The 22,393-nt window shown below is 42.8% G+C and overlaps 1 protein-coding gene and 1 long non-coding RNA gene across 6 annotated transcripts in view; one reads left to right on the forward strand and one right to left on the reverse strand.

Moving 5' to 3' along the window:
* The window catches only part of NRG4 (neuregulin 4), a 45,764-nt gene extending 23,969 nt beyond the window's left edge, over positions 1–21,795 (forward strand). For all 5 annotated transcript variants that reach the window (XM_033161361.1, XM_033161360.1, XM_033161362.1 and 2 more), the window contains 5 exons: positions 3,261–3,354; positions 17,898–18,047; positions 19,386–19,465; positions 19,572–19,661; positions 21,435–21,795. In XM_033161361.1, coding sequence (XP_033017252.1) covers positions 3,261–3,354; positions 17,898–18,047; positions 19,386–19,465; positions 19,572–19,579 — 332 coding nt within the window. In that variant the 3' untranslated portion in view covers positions 19,580–19,661; positions 21,435–21,795. The remainder of the gene's footprint in view (positions 1–3,260; positions 3,355–17,897; positions 18,048–19,385; positions 19,466–19,571; positions 19,662–21,434) is intronic.
* Positions 251–9,179, reverse strand: LOC117053521. The gene is made up of 3 exons (XR_004427400.1): positions 8,811–9,179; positions 3,239–3,399; positions 251–287 (listed from the first exon to the last, which is right to left on the reverse strand). It is a non-coding gene; the product is annotated as an uncharacterized LOC117053521 (long non-coding RNA).
* Positions 21,796–22,393: the final 598 nt, after the last annotated feature.

Consider the following 22,393-nt stretch of genomic DNA (forward strand, 5'->3'; position numbering starts at 1 on the left):
ACTTCCTTCACAGTACAGTAGCTGCATGGAGTTCAGCATTCACAGCACAAGTTACAAAATTCAGAAGAACCTACAAATGTGTACAGAGATTGATGATATTTACTGTAGCTTTTCATATGAGCTTTTAGAGTGTTTTGTAAACCATGAAGTTACTTGTAGTGATTACAGCCCTCTAAATGTAGCATAGAGTAACACAACTTTTGTATTCTAGTCACATTGTAGACATGTCATAATACAGACTGTAGACCTGCCTCAAAATCAGACTTCTCTAACAAACTTCACAGAATCTGAATAAAAATAGAGAAATTCAGGTTGGATGAGTTTATTTTGTCAACAAAGAACAGTACCGGATGAACAAGCAAATCTGGTTATGGTTCTGTAAAAACAACATCCCTGAGCTACCGTACTCTCTGCCCTCCTGGCTTCCTACCTGGACTGTGCTAGTCAGGAAGTAACATTTCTATTACTGGCTGTGCTGCAGGATATTTCTCCACTTTGACAGATCATGCAGAGAGGCCTTTAGAGACTCACATTTGTATATGGGAAATATCAACCTAAGCTAGATTGTTGTTAGTGTTTGCGAATTGAAAAATTGGTACAACTTTCCAACCATTTAAAAAGTGGTCTTGCTGTGGCACCATGTTTCCATATTTGCTGTCCCATTTTCAGGTGCTGCTAGAAATAACAGTGACTATGACACCTAGAGTGCAAGGTAGCACATAGTTCTCAAGTGTGTTATGCCATAAGCGGATTCTGTCTTAATGGAAATGCTTGGTCTTAACATATAGCAATATTTTTTAAAATCTTTTTAAAAATAGCTCTTGCTAAAATATTCCTTCAGATAAATATTGATATAATGTATAGCAGGAGGAGCTGCTAACTTGTCCCACCCATTGCATTCACGTAAGGAGGGGGGTATAATTTATTTATTTCAAAAATCATTTGATGGGGGGAGGCCTTAAAGGCAAATAATATATTTTCTTTGTGGAATGATATTCCCTGCAAGCTGATCTCTTGAGAGAAATTTAAGGCCATGAAGAGATGCTTATGGGTTCTTTACTCCTGTTCCCCACTCTTGCTGTCCCACCCCGCCAGCCACTTTCTTTCAGATGATGATAGTGGATCTGGACTGGATTGATAGCAGAAGGGTGGGATATAAAAGTTTATGTGTATCAGCAGCTCTGAAGTAGCTATTGGAGAAACAGTGCAGTGTAATCATTACACTGTTTGATTAGGACTGGGAGAACTAGATTTTCAATCCTTACTCACTAGAGAAGTTCTATTTGTGAATTTGGCCAGTTACTTTACTGGCTGAGAACAAGCCTAGCCTTCCCCTAGGCTAATGTGCTCCCCGCCTCCTCTGGTGCAACTTTGAGGTGGAAATCAGAAGCTTTGCCTCTAGTTTTTGTCTGAACTCAGAAAAACTGTGGTTAATCTTATCTGTGTTTAGTGGAAACAAGTAGATTTTTCAATCTGAAGGTGTAAGGAAGATTTCAAGATTTGTCTTTTAATACTTGGGGAATGCTTTTCAGCCCTGTGGAACCTTCAATGTGGGGTTTCGCAGGGCTCAGTCCTATCCCCGATGTTGTTTAGCATCTACATGAAACCGCTGGGTGGGGTTATCTGGAGGTTTGGAGTACGTTGTCAGCAGTATGCTGATGACACTCAGCTGTATTTCTCCTTTACATCTGCAGGAGAGGCAGTGGAAGTGCTGGATGTCTTGCCTCAGTAATGGACTGGATGAGAGCCAACAGACTGAAGCTCAATCCAGATAAGACTGAGGCACTGTTAGTGGGTGGTCCGCTAGACCAGATGGGTGGGAAGTTGCCTGCTCTTGATGGAGCAGGTTCATAGCCTGGGGGTCCTCCTGGATCCTCTGCTGTCGCTTAAAGCTCAGGTGGCCTCAGTGGCCCAGAGGGCCTTCCATCAGCTTCAGCTGGTGTTCCAGCTATGCCCCTATCTGGACAGGGACAGCCTAACTACTGTTGTCTACACTCTGGTAACCTCAAGGTTAGATTACTGCATACGTTGGGCTGCCTCTGAAGAAGGTTCAGAAACTTCAGCTGGTGCAGAATTCAGCAGGCAGGTTGCTCACTGGAGCAAGACGGACTGAGCATATTACACCGATCCTGGTCCGACTGCACTGGCTACCAATTAGTTTCTGGGCCCAATTCAAAGTAGTGGTTTTGACCTATAAAACCTTAAACGGCTCAGGACCCCAATACCTCAAGAACCGCCTCTTTCCATATGAACCTACCCAGACCCTGAGATCATCTTCTGAGGCCCTTCTTCATGTGCCTCCTCCTCGAGAGCTTTGGAGGGTGGCAACACGAGAACAGGGCCTTCTCTGCAGTGGCTCCCCATCTATGGAATGCTCTCCCCTGGGAAGTTCACCTGGCGCCTTCATTATATACCTTTAGGCGCCAGGCAAAAATGTTCCTTTTTAACCAGGCCTTTGGTTGATCTGATTTATATCCTATGCCCTTTTAAAATGTGTTTTTTTTTGGGGGGGCGCTATTGGGTTGTTGTTTTTATTTTTATTAGGTATTTTGTGGTTTTATATCTTGATTTTATTCTGTGAACCACCCTGAGACCTCCGGAATAATACTAATAATACTTATAATACTACTAATAATAATGCAAGCAGAGCCTATCAAGTAAAATCTGAAGGCTGTCATCTAGTACTGAGTTTTATGCAATTAAAATCCCACTGAACTCAGTTGCAAAAGGATACCCCTACTCTAATGCGCTAGCAGAGCCCTCAGATCTGTGCAGATGTTGGACTGAAACCGGTCCTGACATTACCAGTTTCCCACAGACAAAGTACTGTTCCTGTTCTCGGTCCTTTGGCAGAAGGAGAGGATTCAATAAGTCTCTGCTTTCCTTTGCTGAAGCCCTTTTGCACAGACCTTAATGCAAGCAAATGACAATGCTGCCTTTCCCACTCCTCTTTTGTAGGGTTTTGTGCTTGGATCTTGTGTCCACCTGTACATGCAAAAGAATCCCAAAAGCTGTGTTTGCATAACAGGAGATGGTGATGATGCCTATGCATTTGCAGGCTGTGAGAGTAAGGTTAATCCTTATTTTATTTGTCATGATTAAAAGTAATAATAATAGAACCACTTTTTCATACAATATGAAGGCAAACAAGGTGTTGAAAACACTTCAGTAAGTTATTAAATTTCCCCACATCATCACATTTGTTTCATGCAAGAAGAGCAGGCTAAAAATAACCTACCTTATATTTCTTTTTGTTTTAGATCATGAAGAACTTTGTGGCAGCAGTTATGGATCTTTTTGTCTGAATGGTGGGATTTGTTACACGATACCTGCCATTTCCAGTCCCTTTTGCAGGTAAATGTTTGTATTTTCGTTGCTACATAAGAGTCATCTCCTGGGCTAAATTAGCAATGGAGGAAACACATTATTTCATCAGCTTATTCTAGAGCATGTTTCTTATTTATTGATTTGTGTGCCACCCTTCAGGGAATATCCCACTCAAGGTAAATCACAAAATCACATTGGAAACATTTAAGCTGCATTGTTTTTAGGTAATATACAAAGGGGCTTCTCCAGACTTTTGTAGGGCTTGAGACAGATAGTGCTCTCCTAATACACACACTAACCACCTAGTCACACACAAGGCTCCCCGAGGGTTTACTGCTCTTTCCTCTGGTGCTGGTAACTTTGCCACCTCATTGCCTTTGCAGTTGCCATCTCTGCCATGCTTATTTCCTCTTTAGCCCCAATCTGGTGTGTCAAGGAGCAGCAGCAGCAGGAGCAGTAGTTTATTAGCACACTTCCATTTAGTAACACATCTGTTATATTCTTCTTTGCACAGTTGTAATGCCAGTACCTGATGCTAAGTGGTACATATAAACCAAGACTGTAATCATAATTGTCCTCTATAAAAATGGTTATTGACACACAGTAACTGCCTGTGGTAAGCATATATGGGATGAGACAGAGCACTTTATACTGACAAAGCACAGCACAGGGAATGGAATTGTTATTTCCTAAGTTCACAGGACAAAACAAGAAGCAAAGGGTTCAACAGAACGAGTAAACATTAACCACCTACTTAAACAGTGGCACAGCAATGGCACAGCTTGGCTAGAGAAGTTGTGAAATGCCCTTCCTTTGATTTTTCTATTTCTTTTAAAGTTGGATAGACAACTGTCAGGTATTATGACATCTGGTTTTAGCATACACATCAATTTTGCTTTGTTTATTTAGTTCGTTAGTTACTAGTCTCTATATTGCATTTTATTGCTCTAGTCAAATCAGCTAACAACAATCACATATACCAATATGCGTGTTTCATGCACAAAGATGTGTTTCATGCATCTTTATGTTCAGAAACCAGTAACTGAACAAAGAGGCCACTTGCTGGCTGGATAACCTCCTGTTGTGTGGACTATGATGTTACCTGCTCCCTTTCTGTATAAAACACACCTTGTTTATCCATTCCCCTTCCTCCACCCTTCAGGAAATGAGCTGTATTTCATTGTGTTAGCAATCACTGGGGCTGGGAGTCAGGATATTGAGCTGGTGGGATCTTCCTCATCTACCTGGCTTTAGTGTTAAATGAAGTAGCCACATGCTGAATTTTCACTTGTACCACTTCAGCAAGCATAACTTGGGGCAAGGTCAGGACTAGCGACTCATTTTTCCCAGTGCACCAGAAGAGGCTAGTGAATATTCAAGTTGTTACAACTTCTCATCAACTTATTTAATAGCAATTCTATCCTGCCAAGTATGTAACTAATGGATGGGATCGCTCTGTGAATTAGAGTATTCTGTTCCAGCATGTTCTTTTCAAAGCATGCTCCTTATCAGTCATGCAAGAAAGTTAATTATAAATAAGAAAGGTTTTGTTTACACTGTGCTATCGCTTGGTAATCAGTAGAGCTAGGAATAGTAGTAATGGAAGAATATGTATTCCACTGCTCAGTGGTATGACAGAAGGACCAAATGCTTGCTTAGACAAATACTGGCATCATGTAAAGGATCTATCCCTAGATCTCATCCCAACTTCGCCAAGTTGCTAATCCTCTGCCTTGATTCCTTCTCAAATGATTGGCAAAATTTTAGCTCTGTGCAGAAAGGACTGGGTGCTAAGGTAATTGGTTTCCATAGCCAGTAGCAGAGTCAATCACTAGAAGACTTAAAGAAGAGTTTGCTTGGGACCCCAAAGTCCATAAAAATCCTGTTAATATTTATCTGTTGAAATGACATTTGAATCATCTTGGCTGGTTTCTATGTGCTATAAAGTGTAAGGTAAAAATTCACAGTGATCTGTCTGCCTAAGGAAGATCTTGTGAGAGTACATCTTCCTCACTTGCCCACCCACCCCTAAAGATATTTTCCAGACATTTAAAGTTCCTATGGTAAAGAAAAGAAAAGAAATTGCATTGCCATTTAAAACTGTAATAGTCATACTTGGATGCCTTACCGCCACTACTATTTGAGCTGTACTGTCCAGGACACCAATGGACCTATAACTTTAATGTATATCTGTTGTGATCATGTGCAGGCTGGCAATGGTGTGTGTGTGTAATTTAAATGCAAAGGAAATGTGCAAGTAGAATTTTTAGCTTTCCACTCCCTCATTTCCCTCATCTGTGTTTGTCCCCAGAAAGCCCACTTCTGGTATTGGAGTCCAGATGGGGAGGAAATGGTAGGAGAATTTGGTGGTGGGAGGGTCCAGCCTCCCCACAACCAACTGCTTTGCAATTTGATTTGGCACCCGATCCCACACTGCTCCATGTTTCATGTGATTGGGGCAGATCTGCATCTAATCTGTAGTTTAACCTGGTTGCCATATTTGCTGATATTCGGGGTATTCAGAGGACAGAAAACCTCCACTTTTCCATCATATTGCTGATTTAGTCCCGTATTGTGTTTTGAGCACAAGGGAAAAGTGATATCCCAGCAACAAAAGTGCTTGCTTGGGGAAGACTTCTAGCTCCTCTGTGGCGGTTGACTGTTTATCAAGGCAGAAATTTCTCTCGAAAGGTTCTACAGAGTGAATAATGAGGGATCACTGCAGTGCAGGTCTAAATGTGGTCTGAGGGTTCTTGGCAATAAAAAAATGCTATACTGAGAAAAGTGGCATGCTAAACCAGGACACATGATGCAAGAGAACCTTGTGCAACTCTGTGGACTGTGGACTGTGTACACAGCAGAATCACACCTTTCTTTTGAATAGATAAACATGCCCTTTTATAAGCACATGAAGGAAATGATTCCTGTTTGCTTTTGGATTTTTCACAGTTACTGCTCTTTTTGGCAGAAATGGGGATTTGGCTGAAGCAGGAGAGGTCTCATAGCTGACACATGGACTTTCAAAAGCTGTTAGGCTACTACTACCCATCATCATCATCATCATCATCATCATCATTCTTATTATTCAGATACAAAATCCCACACTGATGGTAACATATTATTTGGAAATAAGGCCGAGTGAATTTAACAGGTCCCACATTGAATCCCGTGGCTCCATTTAAAATGTTACGTCCCCCAAAATCAGTAGCAGTCAATGGGATAATCTTTTATATACCAATAGGAACACTTTTAATTTGGCCTTATAACAAATTGGCAGTGCAGTCCTCTGAGCGAGGGTTGTACGTTCTGACAGGGTCCATCACATAGCCTGAGCTATACCCAGATTGAAATGGGTCTAGATAATCTGTGTCTTCCAAGGATGTCCACAGCTGTTGAACCACATTGTCCCATCAATTTTGAAAGGATTTACAGTGCTTGCCATCCTTAGCATGTTTACTCTGAAGACTACTGTAGCGATCACACAGGGTCCCCGGTCATTAAACGGACTATTGATCCCTGTGCCACCACTGTACTGCTGTTCCGCTGCCACCAACCAGGTACTCCCTAGTAAATCACTGAGTCCAGTCAGGTTTTTAAAATGGAACCAAAAAGAACAAGTTTATTTCTCATACCAAGAACAAACTTAGTTGGTCTCTAAGGTGCTCGGTCCCAGCTCCTGCCCACCTAGCAGTTCCAAAGCACGTCAAAGTGCAAGTAGATAAATAGGGACCGCTCCGGCGGGAAGGTAAACGGCGTTTCCGTGCGCTGCTCTGGTTCACCAGAAGCGGCTTTGTCATGCTGGCCACATGACCCGGAAGCTGTCTGCGGACAAACGCCGGCTCTCTCGGCCTATAGAGCGAGATGAGCGCCGCAACCCCAGAGTCGGACACGACTGGACCTGATGGTCAGGGGTCCCTTTACCTTTACCTTTAAGGTGCTACTAGAAGGAATTTTTATTTTATTTTATTTTGTTTAAGCTTATGGTTACAAATACAGTACTTCGCTTAAGTTCTCAGAATATCCTGTCAATATCTCTTTGCTAGTTCCTATATCGGCCTATACCTTCCTACACCAGCCTATACTTTCCACCCACACAGGATTCCCAATCGAATCAACCACCTCCCAACTGAAACTCTCTCTTTCAAACAACTGACTGCACTATAATGACTGACTCAACTACTGATCTGAACTCACAGACTGGAGTGGACTGACTCTCAAAACCCCTGTGCTTCAATCTTATACACAGTTGACTCCGCCCCCTGGGTTTTCATTGAAGAGTCCTTTAACTCTTTCACACTATCCCCAGTATGACATCACCAGCATTAGAGGGCAAACGCCACAACTACTTATTGCACATGAAACTGTTGCATTAGGTGCAACTAACTTTTTCTAGGTTGAGGCAAGTGTGTTTTGTGATTGGACTGAAAAGTACTTAGCTGTGATCTTCACTCTGACATTCAGCATCTCTCCTAATAGCGAACTCTGGTGGAGAGTGGAAACAGTAGCCAAAACAAGGCCACTAGGGGGGGAATCAGCATGCTTGAGGGATTTGCAGAAATACGAAAGATTTTTATTCATTTTTTAACCTGGTGGGCAAAACCATGCAATGATTACAGTAAATTGGAAAAATAAAACAGAATGTGATGGGAACAACTGGAGGGCAGGATGTGAAGGCCTCCTTGGAAAGGTCATTGTGGACATCTAGGACCCGAGGACATGTGGGGGGCACAGTGTGGCAAACAACAGGTGTATAGAGAAGGGCAAAGGGAGGAGGCAATGGGCATTTTTCTGGTAACAATATAATGTTTCTGGTAACATACCATAATATGGTATGTCAGACCTGACTAGGTGCAGTACAGGAAATAGCACATGGTGTTTGGGAGAGAAGGATGTGGTATGTTTGTGTGTAAAGTGACACTAATATCTACTAAATCCTGCAAAGAGAAAGTGTAATTCTGTTACCAGTATAAACATGCAGGTCAAGTTATTGGCATACACATTTATAATTTGCATTGCTTTGTTTTGACTGCAGAATTATGAGGCGCTAAAACTTTGCATAAGTAATAATGATCTTGGCTCCTTGGCTTGAGCAGATTTTAGTGGAAACATGGTATTTTTGCTTGCAACAGATATTTATATACAAGGCACGTTAATAAAGAAACCCCCTTGATTTTCCTGATTAGACCAGAGTTCTAAAAATAACACTATATGTTCTGATTAATATTGCTAATCAGAAAGAAAGCAGTGGGGGGTAGTATATGTGCACAACGCCTATTAAACCTGCAGTACAACTGGAAGAAAAGGAAAATTACTTTATGCTGCAGACTAGGACAGATTTCACATGTGCCACTCAAAGCACTTTTGAACATAGGAACATAGGAAGCTGACCTACACTGTCAGACCACTGGTCTATTCTGCTCAGTAGTCTACACTGATGGGTAGTGGCTCTTCAGGTTTCAGGTAGGGGACATTCCCTGACTTACCTGGAGATGCCAATGATTGGACATAGGACCTTCTGCAAAGCACCCCTTCCCCAACTTCTCTCCTACTGTTAATGTGCGCATGTGAAATATCAAAAATACAGAAGAGCAGTGATACATCAGCAGGCAACTCCACCAGGTTTCCTCCCACTGCTGAATGAGCAGCACAAACATCAACAGCAGAGTTGGCAAACACTAGAATGCAAGCAGGAAATGAGGCAAGTCTGTAAGTAGCCAGCTCAGAAAATAAAGCAGCTACTCTGGTCAACTCTGTGTCTCAATAGAGGCCAAACATGTAAGAAATAACCCAAGTGTTAAGTAAATTCCAGTCGTATTTCAGTTCAGTTCATTGTATATAAATAAAAAAAGGTTTCTACTTCTAATGGTAATATTAGCCTAAAGCCAAAATCCTGTGCCATCAAAACTCAATGGGTTCAATGGCAGATTGGGATTGCCAAAGTTATTTCCCCCGGAAACTTGTCCCCTTTCTGCCCTGTCTTTTTTGTTTTTTTTGCCATGTGTATAAAGCTGAATGCATAAAAGTTAAATGCATTTAAGTTGCGGGCTAACGGTAAGAGTAATTTGAGGAAACACATCTACGATCATTCTACCCCTCCAGTGGCACATGCTGTAAGCTTCCTTTAGTCCCATTAGGGGAAAAGGTGGGGTACAAATACAGTGGTACCCCGGGTTACGTACTTAATCTGTTCGAGGTTACAGTACGTAACCCGAAAAGGCCGTAACCCAAACAATTCGTTTAGAAAACCCCGCAAAAAACGCTCTGCGCATGCGCAAATCTCACATGCATTGGGTTGCGCTTCCAGGTTAGTGCAGTTCGTAACCTGAAAAGAGCGCAACACGGAGCGTACGTAACCCGAGGTACGACTGTAAATATATTACTAGTAGTACTAATTATTCATGACATAGTTATGTTTAGTAGCAGGGAGATGTACCACTAACTTTACCTGCATTTTGGTCTGGCACAAATACAAGGGCACAACTTGCTATTGGAAGGACAGTGGCACTAGGATATTAATACAGTGCTTCAGGGACACAGGTAACGCTGTGGTCTAAACCACTAAGCCTCTTGGGCTTGCCCATCAGAAGGTTGGCGGTTCGAATCTACATGGCAGGGTGAGCTCCCGTTGCTCCGTCCCAGCTCCTGCCAACCTAGCAGTTCGAAAGCATGCCAGTGCAAGTAGATAAATAGGTACTGCTGTGGCAGGAAGGTAAACACCATTTCTTTGTGCTCTGGTTTCCATCACGGTGTTCCATTGCGCGAGAAGCGGTTTAGTCCTGTTGCCCGCCTGACCTGGAAAGCTGTCTGTGGACAAATGCTGGCTCCCTCAGCCTGAAGTGAGATGAGTGTCGCAACCCCATGGTTGCCTTTGACTGGACTTAACCACCCAGGGGTCCTTTACTTTTTACTTTACTGTGCTTCATACAGTTGCACAAGAGTTGACTAGCCTTTAGGGATGGGGTTACTAACACAGCACCTTGATGAATTTACTACAACCTGAAATGCCTCTGAATGCCCTCTTCCATCATTATGAAAAGTATATAGCACACAGCACAGAGTTGGAAGGTACCCTGAGGGTCATGTATCCCACCCCCTGCAATGCAGGAACCTCAACTAGATCATACATGACAGATGGCCACCCAACTTCTGCTTTAAAATCCGGCAAGGAAGGAGAGTGCACAATATTTCTTTTTCTTTTTTAAATTTTAAAATAATCTTTATTTGAATTCAAATCTTTACAAACAAAAAGCACGAACACACATATAAACATACAATAACAACAATGGAATTACTAAATCCCCTTATCCCACTCCCTCCACTCCCCCTCACTCATGCGTGATTTTATTTATTCAATATCTTACATTATCTTCTATAATCGTGTTACTACATCCAATATCCTTTTTCTATATTTTCCAAATCTCTCTTATTTCCCCTGTACAATTTACTCCAAATTTGCCAGAATATCAATTCCGGAACAAGATGTACTGTAATCATGTATTCTTTTACTCTTTCCCATTCCTTTATTATTTATTGATTAGAGCGACCTCTAATATTCGCTGTTAATTTTGCCATCTCTACCATCTCACACATTTTGATTCTCCATTCAGAAATTGTCGGAATTTTATCCCCTTTCCAGTTTTTTGCTAGCAGCAGTCTCGCCGCAGCTGTGGCATATAGGAAGACATTAATCTTATTTTTGGGAATATCATTCGAAATTAATCCCAATAGATATCCTTCTGGTTTCTTTGAAAATGTAATTTGGAATAATTTTTTTAACTCATCATGTATTTCACCCCAGAATTTTTTAACCACTTTACATCCCCACCATGAATGATAGAATGTACCCACTTTTTTACACTTCCAACACAAATTGGACTGATTTTTATAAATTTTGGATAATTTTTCTGGTGTGATGTACCAACGGTACATCATCTTGAGCATATTTTCTTTTATGGTTACACAGGCTGTAAAATACAGATCTCTCCTCCATAATCTCTCCCATCTATCAAAGTCAATTGCATGCCCAATATCTTTCGCCCATCTAATCATTTGCTGCTGCCCAGGAGGACTCCCCTGCCTGAGTGCCTGAGGGCCCCGTTCCTGCCACTCACCACCTGGCCCAGGGCGGGGCCTGGTAAGGCCATAAAAGGACTGCTGCTGCCTCTGCTTTGCTGCTGGTTGCTGCTGCCCAGGAGGACTCCCCTGCCTGAGTGCCTGAGGGCCCCGTTCCTGCCACTCACCACCTGGCCCAGGGCGGGGCCTGAAAAGGCTACAAAAGGACTGCTGCTGCCTCTGCTTTGCTGCTGGTTGCTGCTGCCCAGGAGGACTCCCCTGCCTGAGTGCCTGAGGGCCCCGTTCCTGCCACTCACCACCTGGCCCAGGGCGGGGCCTGGTAAGGCCATAAAAGGACTGCTGCTGCCTCTGCTTTGCTGCTGGTTGCTGCTGCCCAGGAGGACTCCCCTGCCTGAGTGCCTGAGGGCCCCGTTCCTGCCACTCACCATCTGGCCCAGGGCGGGGCCTGGTAAGGCCTCAAAAGGACTGCTGCTGCCTCTGCTTTGCTGCTGGTTGCTGCTGCCCAGGAGGACCCCCCTGCCTGAGTGCCTGAGTGCTGCTGCTGTCCAGCTCTTTTTTAAATGTTTTTTTTTCTTTTTTCTTTTTTTTCTTAAATGTTTTAAAATGTTTCTATTATTATTATTATTTCTTTTCATCTTTTTAAGTTTTCTTGTTGTGGGGGTGGGATAGATGTTTAGTGGGGTTTTGAGTTTTGTATAATTTTGGTTACTTGTAATTTTTATAGTTTTTGGTTTGTATTGTTGTGTTTTGTTTTCTGTTTTTATATAGGTTTAATTTTGTTCTTAAGGGGTGGGGTCAGGGCTGCCTGGGAGGGGGTCCCGGCCAACAAAATGGCTGGGGCAGGTTCCACAGGGTGGGATGCACTGGGACAACCGATCTCAGTGATCACGGGCAGGAGGAGGAGTTACGCTAAGACCAGACCATGTCATTGCCGAGGAGGCAGGTTTAGTCGTTGTCTGAGGACTATTCCTGCCTCCGGGTCTGGTCCTGACCGGACGGATACTGGATTCAGCAAGGGATACCCACATGACCTGAAGATGCTGCTGTGCAATGCCAGGTCAATGTTGAATAAAACCACTGCCATCCACGACTTGATTGTGGATGGTGGACTTGACCTGGCATGTGTAACAGAGACTTGGTTGGATGAAGCGGATGGGCCTGTCCTTGCCGCTGCTTGTCCACCAGGTTTCTCTTACGCACAGCAACCCAGGCCATCTGGGCGGGGAGGGGGGGTTGCAGTGATTTTTAGGAAGTCATTAGTTTGCACCAGGCGTCCTATTGGGAAGACCCAGTTCTCTGAGTGCATGTTCTGGAAGTTGGGCAATAGGGGCAGTACAGGATTCCTTTTGGTGTACCGACCTCCCCGCTGCACCAAGGATTCCCTGCCCGAGCTGCTTCAGGTCGTGGCGGATGTTCTCCTGGAGTCACCTAGTTTGGTCGTCCTAGGGGATTTTAACATCCATGCCGACACGACCTTACAAGGGGCCGCTCGGGACTTCGTGGAAAGCATGGCCTCCATGGGGCTGTCCCGGAATAGGTCTGGTCCAACTCATAGCCGAGGACATGCCTTAGACCTGGTATTCACCTCTATGGATGTTGGTGATCTGACATTAAAAAAAAGTGAAACTAAAGAAGTGCCATGGTCAGATCACTTCCTGGTACAACTGGACTTCTCCGCAACCCTTCCCCTCTGCAGGGAGGTGGGACCAATTCGGATGGTCCGCCCCCGCCACTTAATGGATCCAAATGGTTTCCAGAGAGTGGTAGGGGATACTTTATCCCATGTTGATGGCCTTTCAGCCGATTCCCTGGTGGCCCGCTGGAATGTGGAGCTAACCAGGGCTATTGACTGTTTGGCTCCGAAGCGCCCTCTCCGGTTGCATGGAGCCCGGACAGCCCCGTGGTTTTCCCCGGAGCTGAGGGCGATGAAACAATCGTTGAGACGGCTAGAGCGCCGGTGGCAGAAAACCCATTCTGAATCCGACCGAACACAGGTTAGAGCTCAACGTCGAGCCTACCAAGTGGCGATAGCGACGGCGAAGAAGACTTTCTTCACCGCCTCTATTGCATCTGCGGAAAATAGCAGCAGGAGACTCTTTCAGGTGGTTCGGAATCTATCGGAGCCACCTTCGTCATCGGGGCCTGGTAGGGACCCCAAGATCTCCTGCAATGCGTTTGCAAAGTTTTTTGCAGATAAAATCGCTCAGATTCGGAAAGAGATAGACTCCACCGTGGGAGCAGGGCCAGGGCGGGAGAGTGCCAGAGTCCTGTCTAGTCCAGTTGCGTGGGATCAATTTCAGTCTGTTACCTCCGAGGATGTGGACAGGCTGCTTGGACGAGTGAAACCAACCACCTGTCTCCTTGATCCTTGCCCATCCTGGCTTATAAAAGCTAGCCGGGAGGGGCTGGGCGATGGGCTGCGCGGGGTGGTGAATGCTTCCCTCTGTGAGGGAGCCTTCCCAGCCCCGCTGAAAGAGGCGGTCATTAAACCGCTTCTTAAAAAAACATCTTTAGACCCGGCCAATATGGCCAACTATCGCCCAGTCTCAAATCTACCATTCTTGGGCAAGGTGATTGAGAGGGTGGTTGCTGAACAACTCCAGGCACGCCTGGAAGAAGCGGACCATTTGGATCCCTTCCAATCGGGATTCAGGCCTCACCATGGGACTGAAACCGCCTTGGTCGCGCTGGTCGATGATCTCCGGCGGGCTAGGGACAAAGGTGAGAGCTGTTTCCTAGTTCTGCTGGATCTCTCAGCGGCCTTTGACACCATCGACCATAACATCCTTCTAGACCGGCTAGAGGGGTTGGGAGCTGGAGGCACTGTTATACAGTGGTTCCGCTCCTTCCTCCTGGGCCGTGTTCAGAAAGTGGTGGTGGGGGATGAGTGTTCAGACCCCTGGGCTCTCACTTGTGGGGTGCCTCAGGGTTCTGTCCTCTCCCCCATGCTTTTTAATATCTATATGAAGCCGCTGGGAGAGATCATCAGGGGGTTTGGGCTGGGTGTTCATCAGTATGCGGATGATACCCAGCTCTACCTCTCTTTCAAATCAGAACCAGTGAAGGCCGTGAAGGTCCTGTGTGAGTGCCTGGAGGCGGTTGGAGGATGGATGGCGGCTAACAGATTGAGGTTGAATCCTGACAAGACAGAAGTACTGTTTTTGGGGGACAGGAGGAGGGCAGGTGTGGAGGATTCCCTGGTCCTGAATGGGGTAACTGTGCCCCTGAAGGACCAGGTGCGCAGCCTGGGAGTCATTTTGGACTCACAGCTGTCCATGGAAGCGCAGGTTAATTCTGTATCCAGGGCAGCTGTCTACCAGCTCCACCTGGTACGCAGGCTGAGACCCTACCTGCCCGCGGACTGTCTCACCAAAGTGGTGCATGCTCTGGTTATCTCCCGCTTGGACTACTGCAATGCGCTCTATGTGGGGCTGCCTTTGAAGGTGACCCGGAAACTGCAATTAATCCAAAATGCGGCAGCTAGACTGGTGACTGGGAGTGGCCGCCGAGACCACATAACACCGGTCCTGAGAGATCTGCATTGGCTCCCAGTACGTTTCCGAGCACAATTCAAAGTGTTGGTGCTGACCTTTAAAGCCCTAAACGGCCTCGGTCCTGTATACCTGAAGGAGCGTCTCCACCCCCATCATTCAGCCCGGACACTGAGATCCAGCGCCGAGGGCCTTCTGTCTGTTCCCTTACTGCGAGAAGCAAAACTACAGGGAACCAGGCAGAGGGCCTTCTCGGTAGTGGCGCCCGCCCTGTGGAACGCCCTCCCATCACAGGTCAGGGAAATAAACAACTACCTGACATTCAGAAAAAACCTGAAGGCAGCCCTTTTTAGGGAAGTTTTTAATGTTTGATATTGTTGTATTTGGTTTCTGTTGGAAGCCGCCCAGAGTGGCTGGGGAAATCCAGCCAGATGGGCGGGGTACAAATAATAAATATTATTATTATTATTATTAATCATTACCTCCTTGGTGGTTTCATCCTTCAACTCCCATTCTAACAGCAATCTGTACATTCTAGATATATTCTTTTTCTTAGATTGTAGTAACTCGCTCTGCAGTTTAGATGTATTGTTTTCAAATCCTTTCTTTTTATCCTGTCTGAATCTGTATACCAATTGATGATATTGTAGCCAGCTATTACAATGATGTTTTATTTCCTCATATGGTTTCAATTTTTCAATTGGATGTCTCCCTCTTTCTCAGATATTAATTGTTGATAAGTAGGCCAAATTTTTTCTGAATTACTTTTCTTCAATGATATTGCTTCCAATGGGTGACACCCACTTTGGTATTTTCGGCTCCAAGAGCCATTTATGCTTTGTCCAAATTTTATATAAAGATTTTCTTATAGTATGATTTAAAAATTCTTTATGGACTGTTACTTTATCATATATCAAATATGCGTGCCACCCATAACGATTGTTCCAGCCTTCCTGATCCAGGACTGCACCATTATTTAAACTTATCCATTCCTTTAACCACTCCAAACAACAAGCTTCATAGTACAGTCTTAGATCCGGGAGGCCGAATCTTCCTCTTTTTGTATCCTCCATCAGTAATTTAAATTTAATTCGTGGTTTTTTTCCTTGCCATATGAATCTTGAGACATCCTTCCTCCATCAGTCGAAGCACTTTGTTTTCCCTATGATTGGCAGCATTTGAAATAGAAATATCATTTTTGGTAGTATATTCATTTTAATTGCTGCAATTCTCCCCCACATTGATAGCCTTAACTTTTGCCACATATTTAGTTGTTTCTTTATTTCTCCCCATTCTTTCCCATAATTGTCTTCAAACAGGTTTATGTTTTTCATTGTTAAATTTATTCCAAAATATTTTGCTTTCTGGACAATATTCCATCCTGTTCCCTGTTCCAGCTGTTTATTTTTCTCATCTAAATTTTTTATCAGTACATTCGTTTTCTCTTTATTCACTTTAAACCCCGCTACTTTACCAAACTCTTCCATCCTTCCCATCAATTTCTTTATGCTTTCTAATGGGTCTTCTACCATGGGTTCCAGTCTAGGTATTCTATAATATCAATTACCATTCTCATATTACTATTCATTTTCCTTCCTGGTATAAACTCCGTTTGGTCTTGTGCAATTATTTAATTCATTATTCTTTTTAATCTTTGTGCTAGGATACTCACATGTATTTTATAATCATTATTTAGTATGGATATTGGTCTCTAATTTTTTATTTCCTTTTTATCTTTCATGAGAGTCTGTTCCACTGAACTTTCACTGTCAGAAAGTTCACCCTGATATTTAGTTGGAAGCTCCTTCTGTGTAACTTGAATCCAATGGTTTGGGTCCTACCCTCTGGAGCAGGAGAATAAAACTTTGCTCTATCTTACATGTGACAGCCCTGCAGATATTTGAAGATGACTATCATATCTACTTTCAGTCTCCTCTTTACCGGGATAAATAAACCCAATTCCCTCAAAACAAAATAAAATAAAAAATTCCTTCCAGTAGCACCTTAGAGACCAACTAAGTTTGTTCTTGGTAGTGTGCATGCACACGAAAGCTCATACCAAGAACAAACTTAGTTGGTCTCTAAGGTGCTACTGGAAGGAATTTTTTATTTTATTTTGTTTTGACTATGGCAGACCAATACGGCTACCTACCTGTAACCAATTCCCTCAGCCATTCTTCATAAGGTTTGGTTTCTAGATTATCTTGGTTACCCTTCTCTGCACACACTCCAGCTTGTGAATATACAGTGGACGCTCGGGTTGCAAACGCGATCCATGCAGGAGTTACGTTCGCAACCTGCACTGCTGCGTCTGTGCACGCGCGTGATGCAATTCGGCACTTCTGCACATGCACAAAGTGCAATTTAGTGTTTCTGTGTGTGCGCGAGCGACGAGCGCCAAAACCCAGAAGTAACCCGTTCCGTTACTTCCGGGTTCGGCGCAGCACGCAACCTGAAGCAGCTGTAACCCGAGGTATGACTGTACTTCTTAAATTATGGTGCCCAGAACTGGACACAGTATTCCAGGTGTGGTTTGACCAAGGCAGAATACAGCAGGACTATTACTTCTCTTGATCTGGACACTAGACTTCTGTTTACGCAGCCTAGAAACGTATATATTTTTTGCTGCTGCATCACACTGTTGACTCAGGTTCAGTGTGTAGTCTACTCAGATCCAGGACATAACGCACTGACTGAAATGTCAAATGTAAATTGTCTTAAGGGGAGCCATGGAGAATGCCACTCATTTGAACTGTTTGCTAGAATGCAAGACTCATATCAGGGTTACAGGTTCGAGCCCCATTTCCTGTATTGCAGGGGGTTGGACTAGATGACCCTCATTTTTCCTTCCAACTCTACAAATCTTTGATTCTACCTGCACAGCCAAGATTTTGCTGTTTCCTGGCCATGCTTGTGTGTCAAGACAAGAAAGTGTTGAGAAGTAGATTAAGTATATATAATCTGTGCCACAAGATACTCAGCTAATGTAAAACCTCTGTTTCACAGGTGTGTTGAAAATTATACAGGAAATCGTTGTGAGGAAATTTTACTACCGAGCATCAAGAGCCATCCAAGAGGTGAACTGTTTGCAGCTGTTTTAGCTTCAGTGGTCGTCCTCAGTGTCCTGGTTGCTGGTGCATTCTTCTTTCTTTGCAGGTAAAATGGTAGTGCTTATGTCAGACTCTTCCAACCCAGTATCTTCTCAATGTCTTGGAGATGGTAGGGGTTGTAGTGCAAAACAACTAGAAGGCACTGGGCAAAGGCGGGCTTAGCGATTCACATAACATCTCTGATTCTGTCCTAACTGACAGAATTTAAATATTCTATATGATATAAATATTCTCCATTTATAATGCATGCAATATTAGTCTTTGAAGTTAATAAAAACATTTCACTATAGTTATTGGGTTTTTTTGTTTTTACTTTTTAAGACATTAAAAAGCATTGCTGAGGCACCTTGTAACAGCAGTTCTTAAAAGGAAATATTTTGTGACACATTCCCACCTCACATTAGAACAGAGTCTCTTTCAGCAATAGAGAACTGAATGCATTATTTAAACTGTCCATTGTCACCTTTAGAAAATAGTAAAAGTACAGAAGACTAGTTTAATGGGATAAAACATTTCTGCAATGTACATTTATTCATGTAATTTCTGGAACACCTTCCCTTTTAAAAAGATCGAAGCACTTCAAAATAAACATATGAAAGCAGCTTCTGTAAAACCAAACCCAACCTATTGTGTATAGCGCAAAAATTATTAGCATAAACTTTATTTCAAATGTCCTGTTTCCACTTAGGAAAGACTGACACAGCAAATAATGATGTGGACTTGTAACTTAATAATTCAGATGACTGTGTGATGTGAAAAATGAAAATTAATTAAAAAACTATTCAGATGGCCCATTCAGTGTACACAGCATATGGTCATGTGCAAAGAGGATGCATGACTAAGCCTTGACAGTCCAATCCATGACTCTATTTCAAACTAACGGCTGATTAGATGCGTGGGTGGTGCTGTGGTTTAAACCACAGAGCCTAGGGCTTGGAGATCAGAAGGTCGGCCGTTCGAATCCCTGCGATGGGGTGAGGTCCCGTTGCTTGGTCCCTGCTCCTGCCAACCTAGCAGTTCGAAAGCACGTCAAAGTGCAAGTAGATTAATAGGTACCACTCCGGCGGGAAGGTAAACGGCGTTTCTGTGCGCTGCTCTGGTTCGCTAGAACCGGCTTAGTCATGCTGGCCACATGATCCGGAAGCTGTCTGCAGACAAACACCGGCTCCCTTGGCCAGTAAAGCGAGATGAGCGCCGCAACTCCAGAGTCGTCCACGACTGGACCTAACAAGTCAGGGGTCCCTTTACCTTTAACTGTGGAGTAGTCAGTCTGAAAGTTAGATGTAAAAGCCCATTAGGCTGTAATAGCAAAAGCCGCAAGCACTGAATGCAATGTGACCTCACATCCACGTTTATTCTTTTTAATTTTCCTAATCCCTGTCAGGAAGGGCCAGATTCCACGGACCAGTTCCATAGAGCGTGGCAACAACCTGATTGAAGGGAACAGCAGCGATGGTTGCAACAGTAAGTAGTTTTCGAATACAGTAATGGTAAAGGGATATAGTAAATGGTAAAGACTTTCTGCCAAAAGAGTCTTGATGAAAATAAAATTCTTGTTTTCCCCCCCAAGATAACTGAATAACGGAATCAAAACAAGAAATTATGGAACAGCAACAAGCGAAACAGCCATAGAAAAGCAAAAACAATGTTGGAGAATATGGTAAGAAGACTGAACAGAGAAGACAAGGTGCTGTGTAAATGAGAAGAGAGTTTTCTATAGGAACCTATCAGGACAAAGTTATATTTAAAAGGGATCCTGGTTACTTCAAAGAAAGAGGCATTGTGTACAAATGTCTTATCTGTGAATTCTATATTTTTGTAAAATACATTTCAAGCTATTTTCTATTTAATTATTATCTAATATGTACTGACAGGTGATGGGATTCTACCACACCAAAAATCTTGTTACCAGAATGACTTAATGGCATCATAGAATTGGGCAGAGTGGTACATATACAATAATCTGAATTTCTATTTAAGACATGTCTTGAAGGACGTTTTTTTCTAAAATAAAAAAAAACATTTAAAAATGCTTATGAACAGCGGGAATCACACATAACATTCATGCCCAAATGTAGCACTCACTCCAGTGGATTCTAATTGTGTTTTCACTGAGAAGCTTCTGGGGGATAAAAAGAAGAGAGAATGGCCATCATTGGCCAATGATGATATGTAGATATAAGAAAAGCAATAAGATGGCTAAAAAATGGGAACTCAAAATGCTGCTGTTTGAAGAAAGGTCATACTAAATGTTCTGAGCAGAAAAACTATTAATTTCATTAATAACAAAAATAACAAGTTATTTGCAACAATAAATTAGGAGGCGTTTAAAGAAGAATATCATTGATGCAGCTTCTAGAATCAACAAAGAATAAAATGCAGAGCAGAAGTGTCTTTCCTTGTGTAAGGTTCTCATGATGGTGCTTCACGAGTAACGGAGCAAGAGCCCAAACAATCTTTTGCAGTTTTATTGTGCAAACTATTTACAGTGCAGAGCTACAAAAAGCATGTCTATCTCAGTTGCTGGCAGAATCCGGGAGTGGCCCCTTCCGGCTCCTTCCCCAGCATAAGAGTTTTGGCACCCCAAATCTCCTCCTACCTTCCTTGCGTTTCACCCCTCTGCGCAATTGGGGCACCGGAAACAGCGTGTTTCCCTCCTGACCAGCCGAGCGAGGTGAGTTGCTGGGGCTCTTTGCAGCATCCCCAAGCCCTCTCCTCTCCTGGCTGGCCCTCTCCCCTTCCTCCCCACTGGAGGTGTGGCTGCTCTTTGCGCTGGAAGAGGTGCTGCTGCTCCTCCATTCCCCTCAGCAGGCCAGGAAGCAGTTCCCTGACACCTTGGACAGTTGTACAACAGTTGAATTCAGTGAAGAGTCAGTTGAAAGGAAAATTATTAAAAAGCATACAACCCCTTAAGGGATATCTAATAGTTCTCTTTTGGGGAAAAGTAGCTCACACTTTCTGCCAGAACAAACAATAATGTAATGAGATGTGGAAACTTAGGAGAACCAAAGAATTGTATGTAGGTTCAGGTGGAAAAAACAAAACAAAACAAGCAAACATGCAAATTGCTATCCAAAAGCAAAATATGAAAGCACACCATAAATTAAGCACTGATTCTGTTGAAAAATCCACTGTTTTCTATTTCTATGAATTCAAAATAGTCACAGCTAACTTTGGGCTCATAAGGAATGCAGATGTGCCAAATGATTTTCTAATTAGATTGTGCATATCTTTATCAGCTCATTTTTACTGCTTCTATGCTCTAGGCTATTTGATTATACTTGTTTTGGAGACTATTTATATTCTTTTAATGATTTTTGTAAATCACCTTGAATAATGGTGGGAAGACAATAGACTACATTTTAAATAAATAAATAAATAAATAAAAATAATAATCACTTCTAATAAAGCTATTCTCTTATATAATTTTCAGGAATCCATAGCACTGTTCCCAGATACTGTGAAAGAAGAAGATATTGCTAATATTTTACAAGACCAAATATATACGCATAAATGTGCATTGCTTATGTTCTTGCAGTTGTCAGACACAGAATGTACAAGGTATGTGAAGCTTAGCAGAGACAAGTTAGAACGACCTTTATGCATAGTAGTTAAAAAAGATAAAATACTGTTGAAACATGACAGAATACTGTTAGATAATATTGAGAAGCTATGTTTCATTCATCTGTATTTATCAAAAGCAAAAATAGCTATATGCTTTTTCCTAGACATGGAAAATAGTAAGGCCTTTGATTGTGTTGAACAGAACTTTAAATGGGAGGGCAGGGCTAGTATATATATATATATATAATGGACCTTATATATGGACCACAAGCTGTAACTGGCTGAAGACACACAGAACCTTCTCAATGACTTAGTTACTCCTAAGTTTTGTTTGAACTACCGTACTCAGAGGGCTTTAGGCTGATATGAGACCTGCACAAAATACAGTGGTTAAAAATCAAGGTCAGTCTGCAAAACAATTTCATTTGTAAATAAAGTTTATCCTTCTCTCTTTAAATGCCTACTCCAGGTCTCTATTAATAACTATTCACAAGTTTAAAATCAGTTCTTTCACAGCTTAGCTGGCTGTAAAGGTCATATTAGGAAGCAAAAGAGTTTTTGTTGGCCAAAAATAAAACCACATAGCATGATGTAACCTCTGGAAATCATTTGCACTTCCTTAAAAAAAAAAAAAAACACTGCATGAAACCTAGAGCTGGCTGATTTTTAAACACTAAATATATTGAGGTATGGTTAACTGCTGCTTTATAGTTCCAGTTGAACATGATTCCAATTTGAGGCATTAAAGAGATGGTTGATTTGGGGAAACAGTTTTCCAGACTAAAATTTATTATATTTTTAACACAGAGCTGTAGTTCAAGGATGACA

Source organism: Lacerta agilis, chromosome 9 (assembly GCF_009819535.1).
Source record: "Lacerta agilis isolate rLacAgi1 chromosome 9, rLacAgi1.pri, whole genome shotgun sequence".
Classification (NCBI taxonomy): Eukaryota; Metazoa; Chordata; class Lepidosauria; order Squamata; family Lacertidae; genus Lacerta; species Lacerta agilis.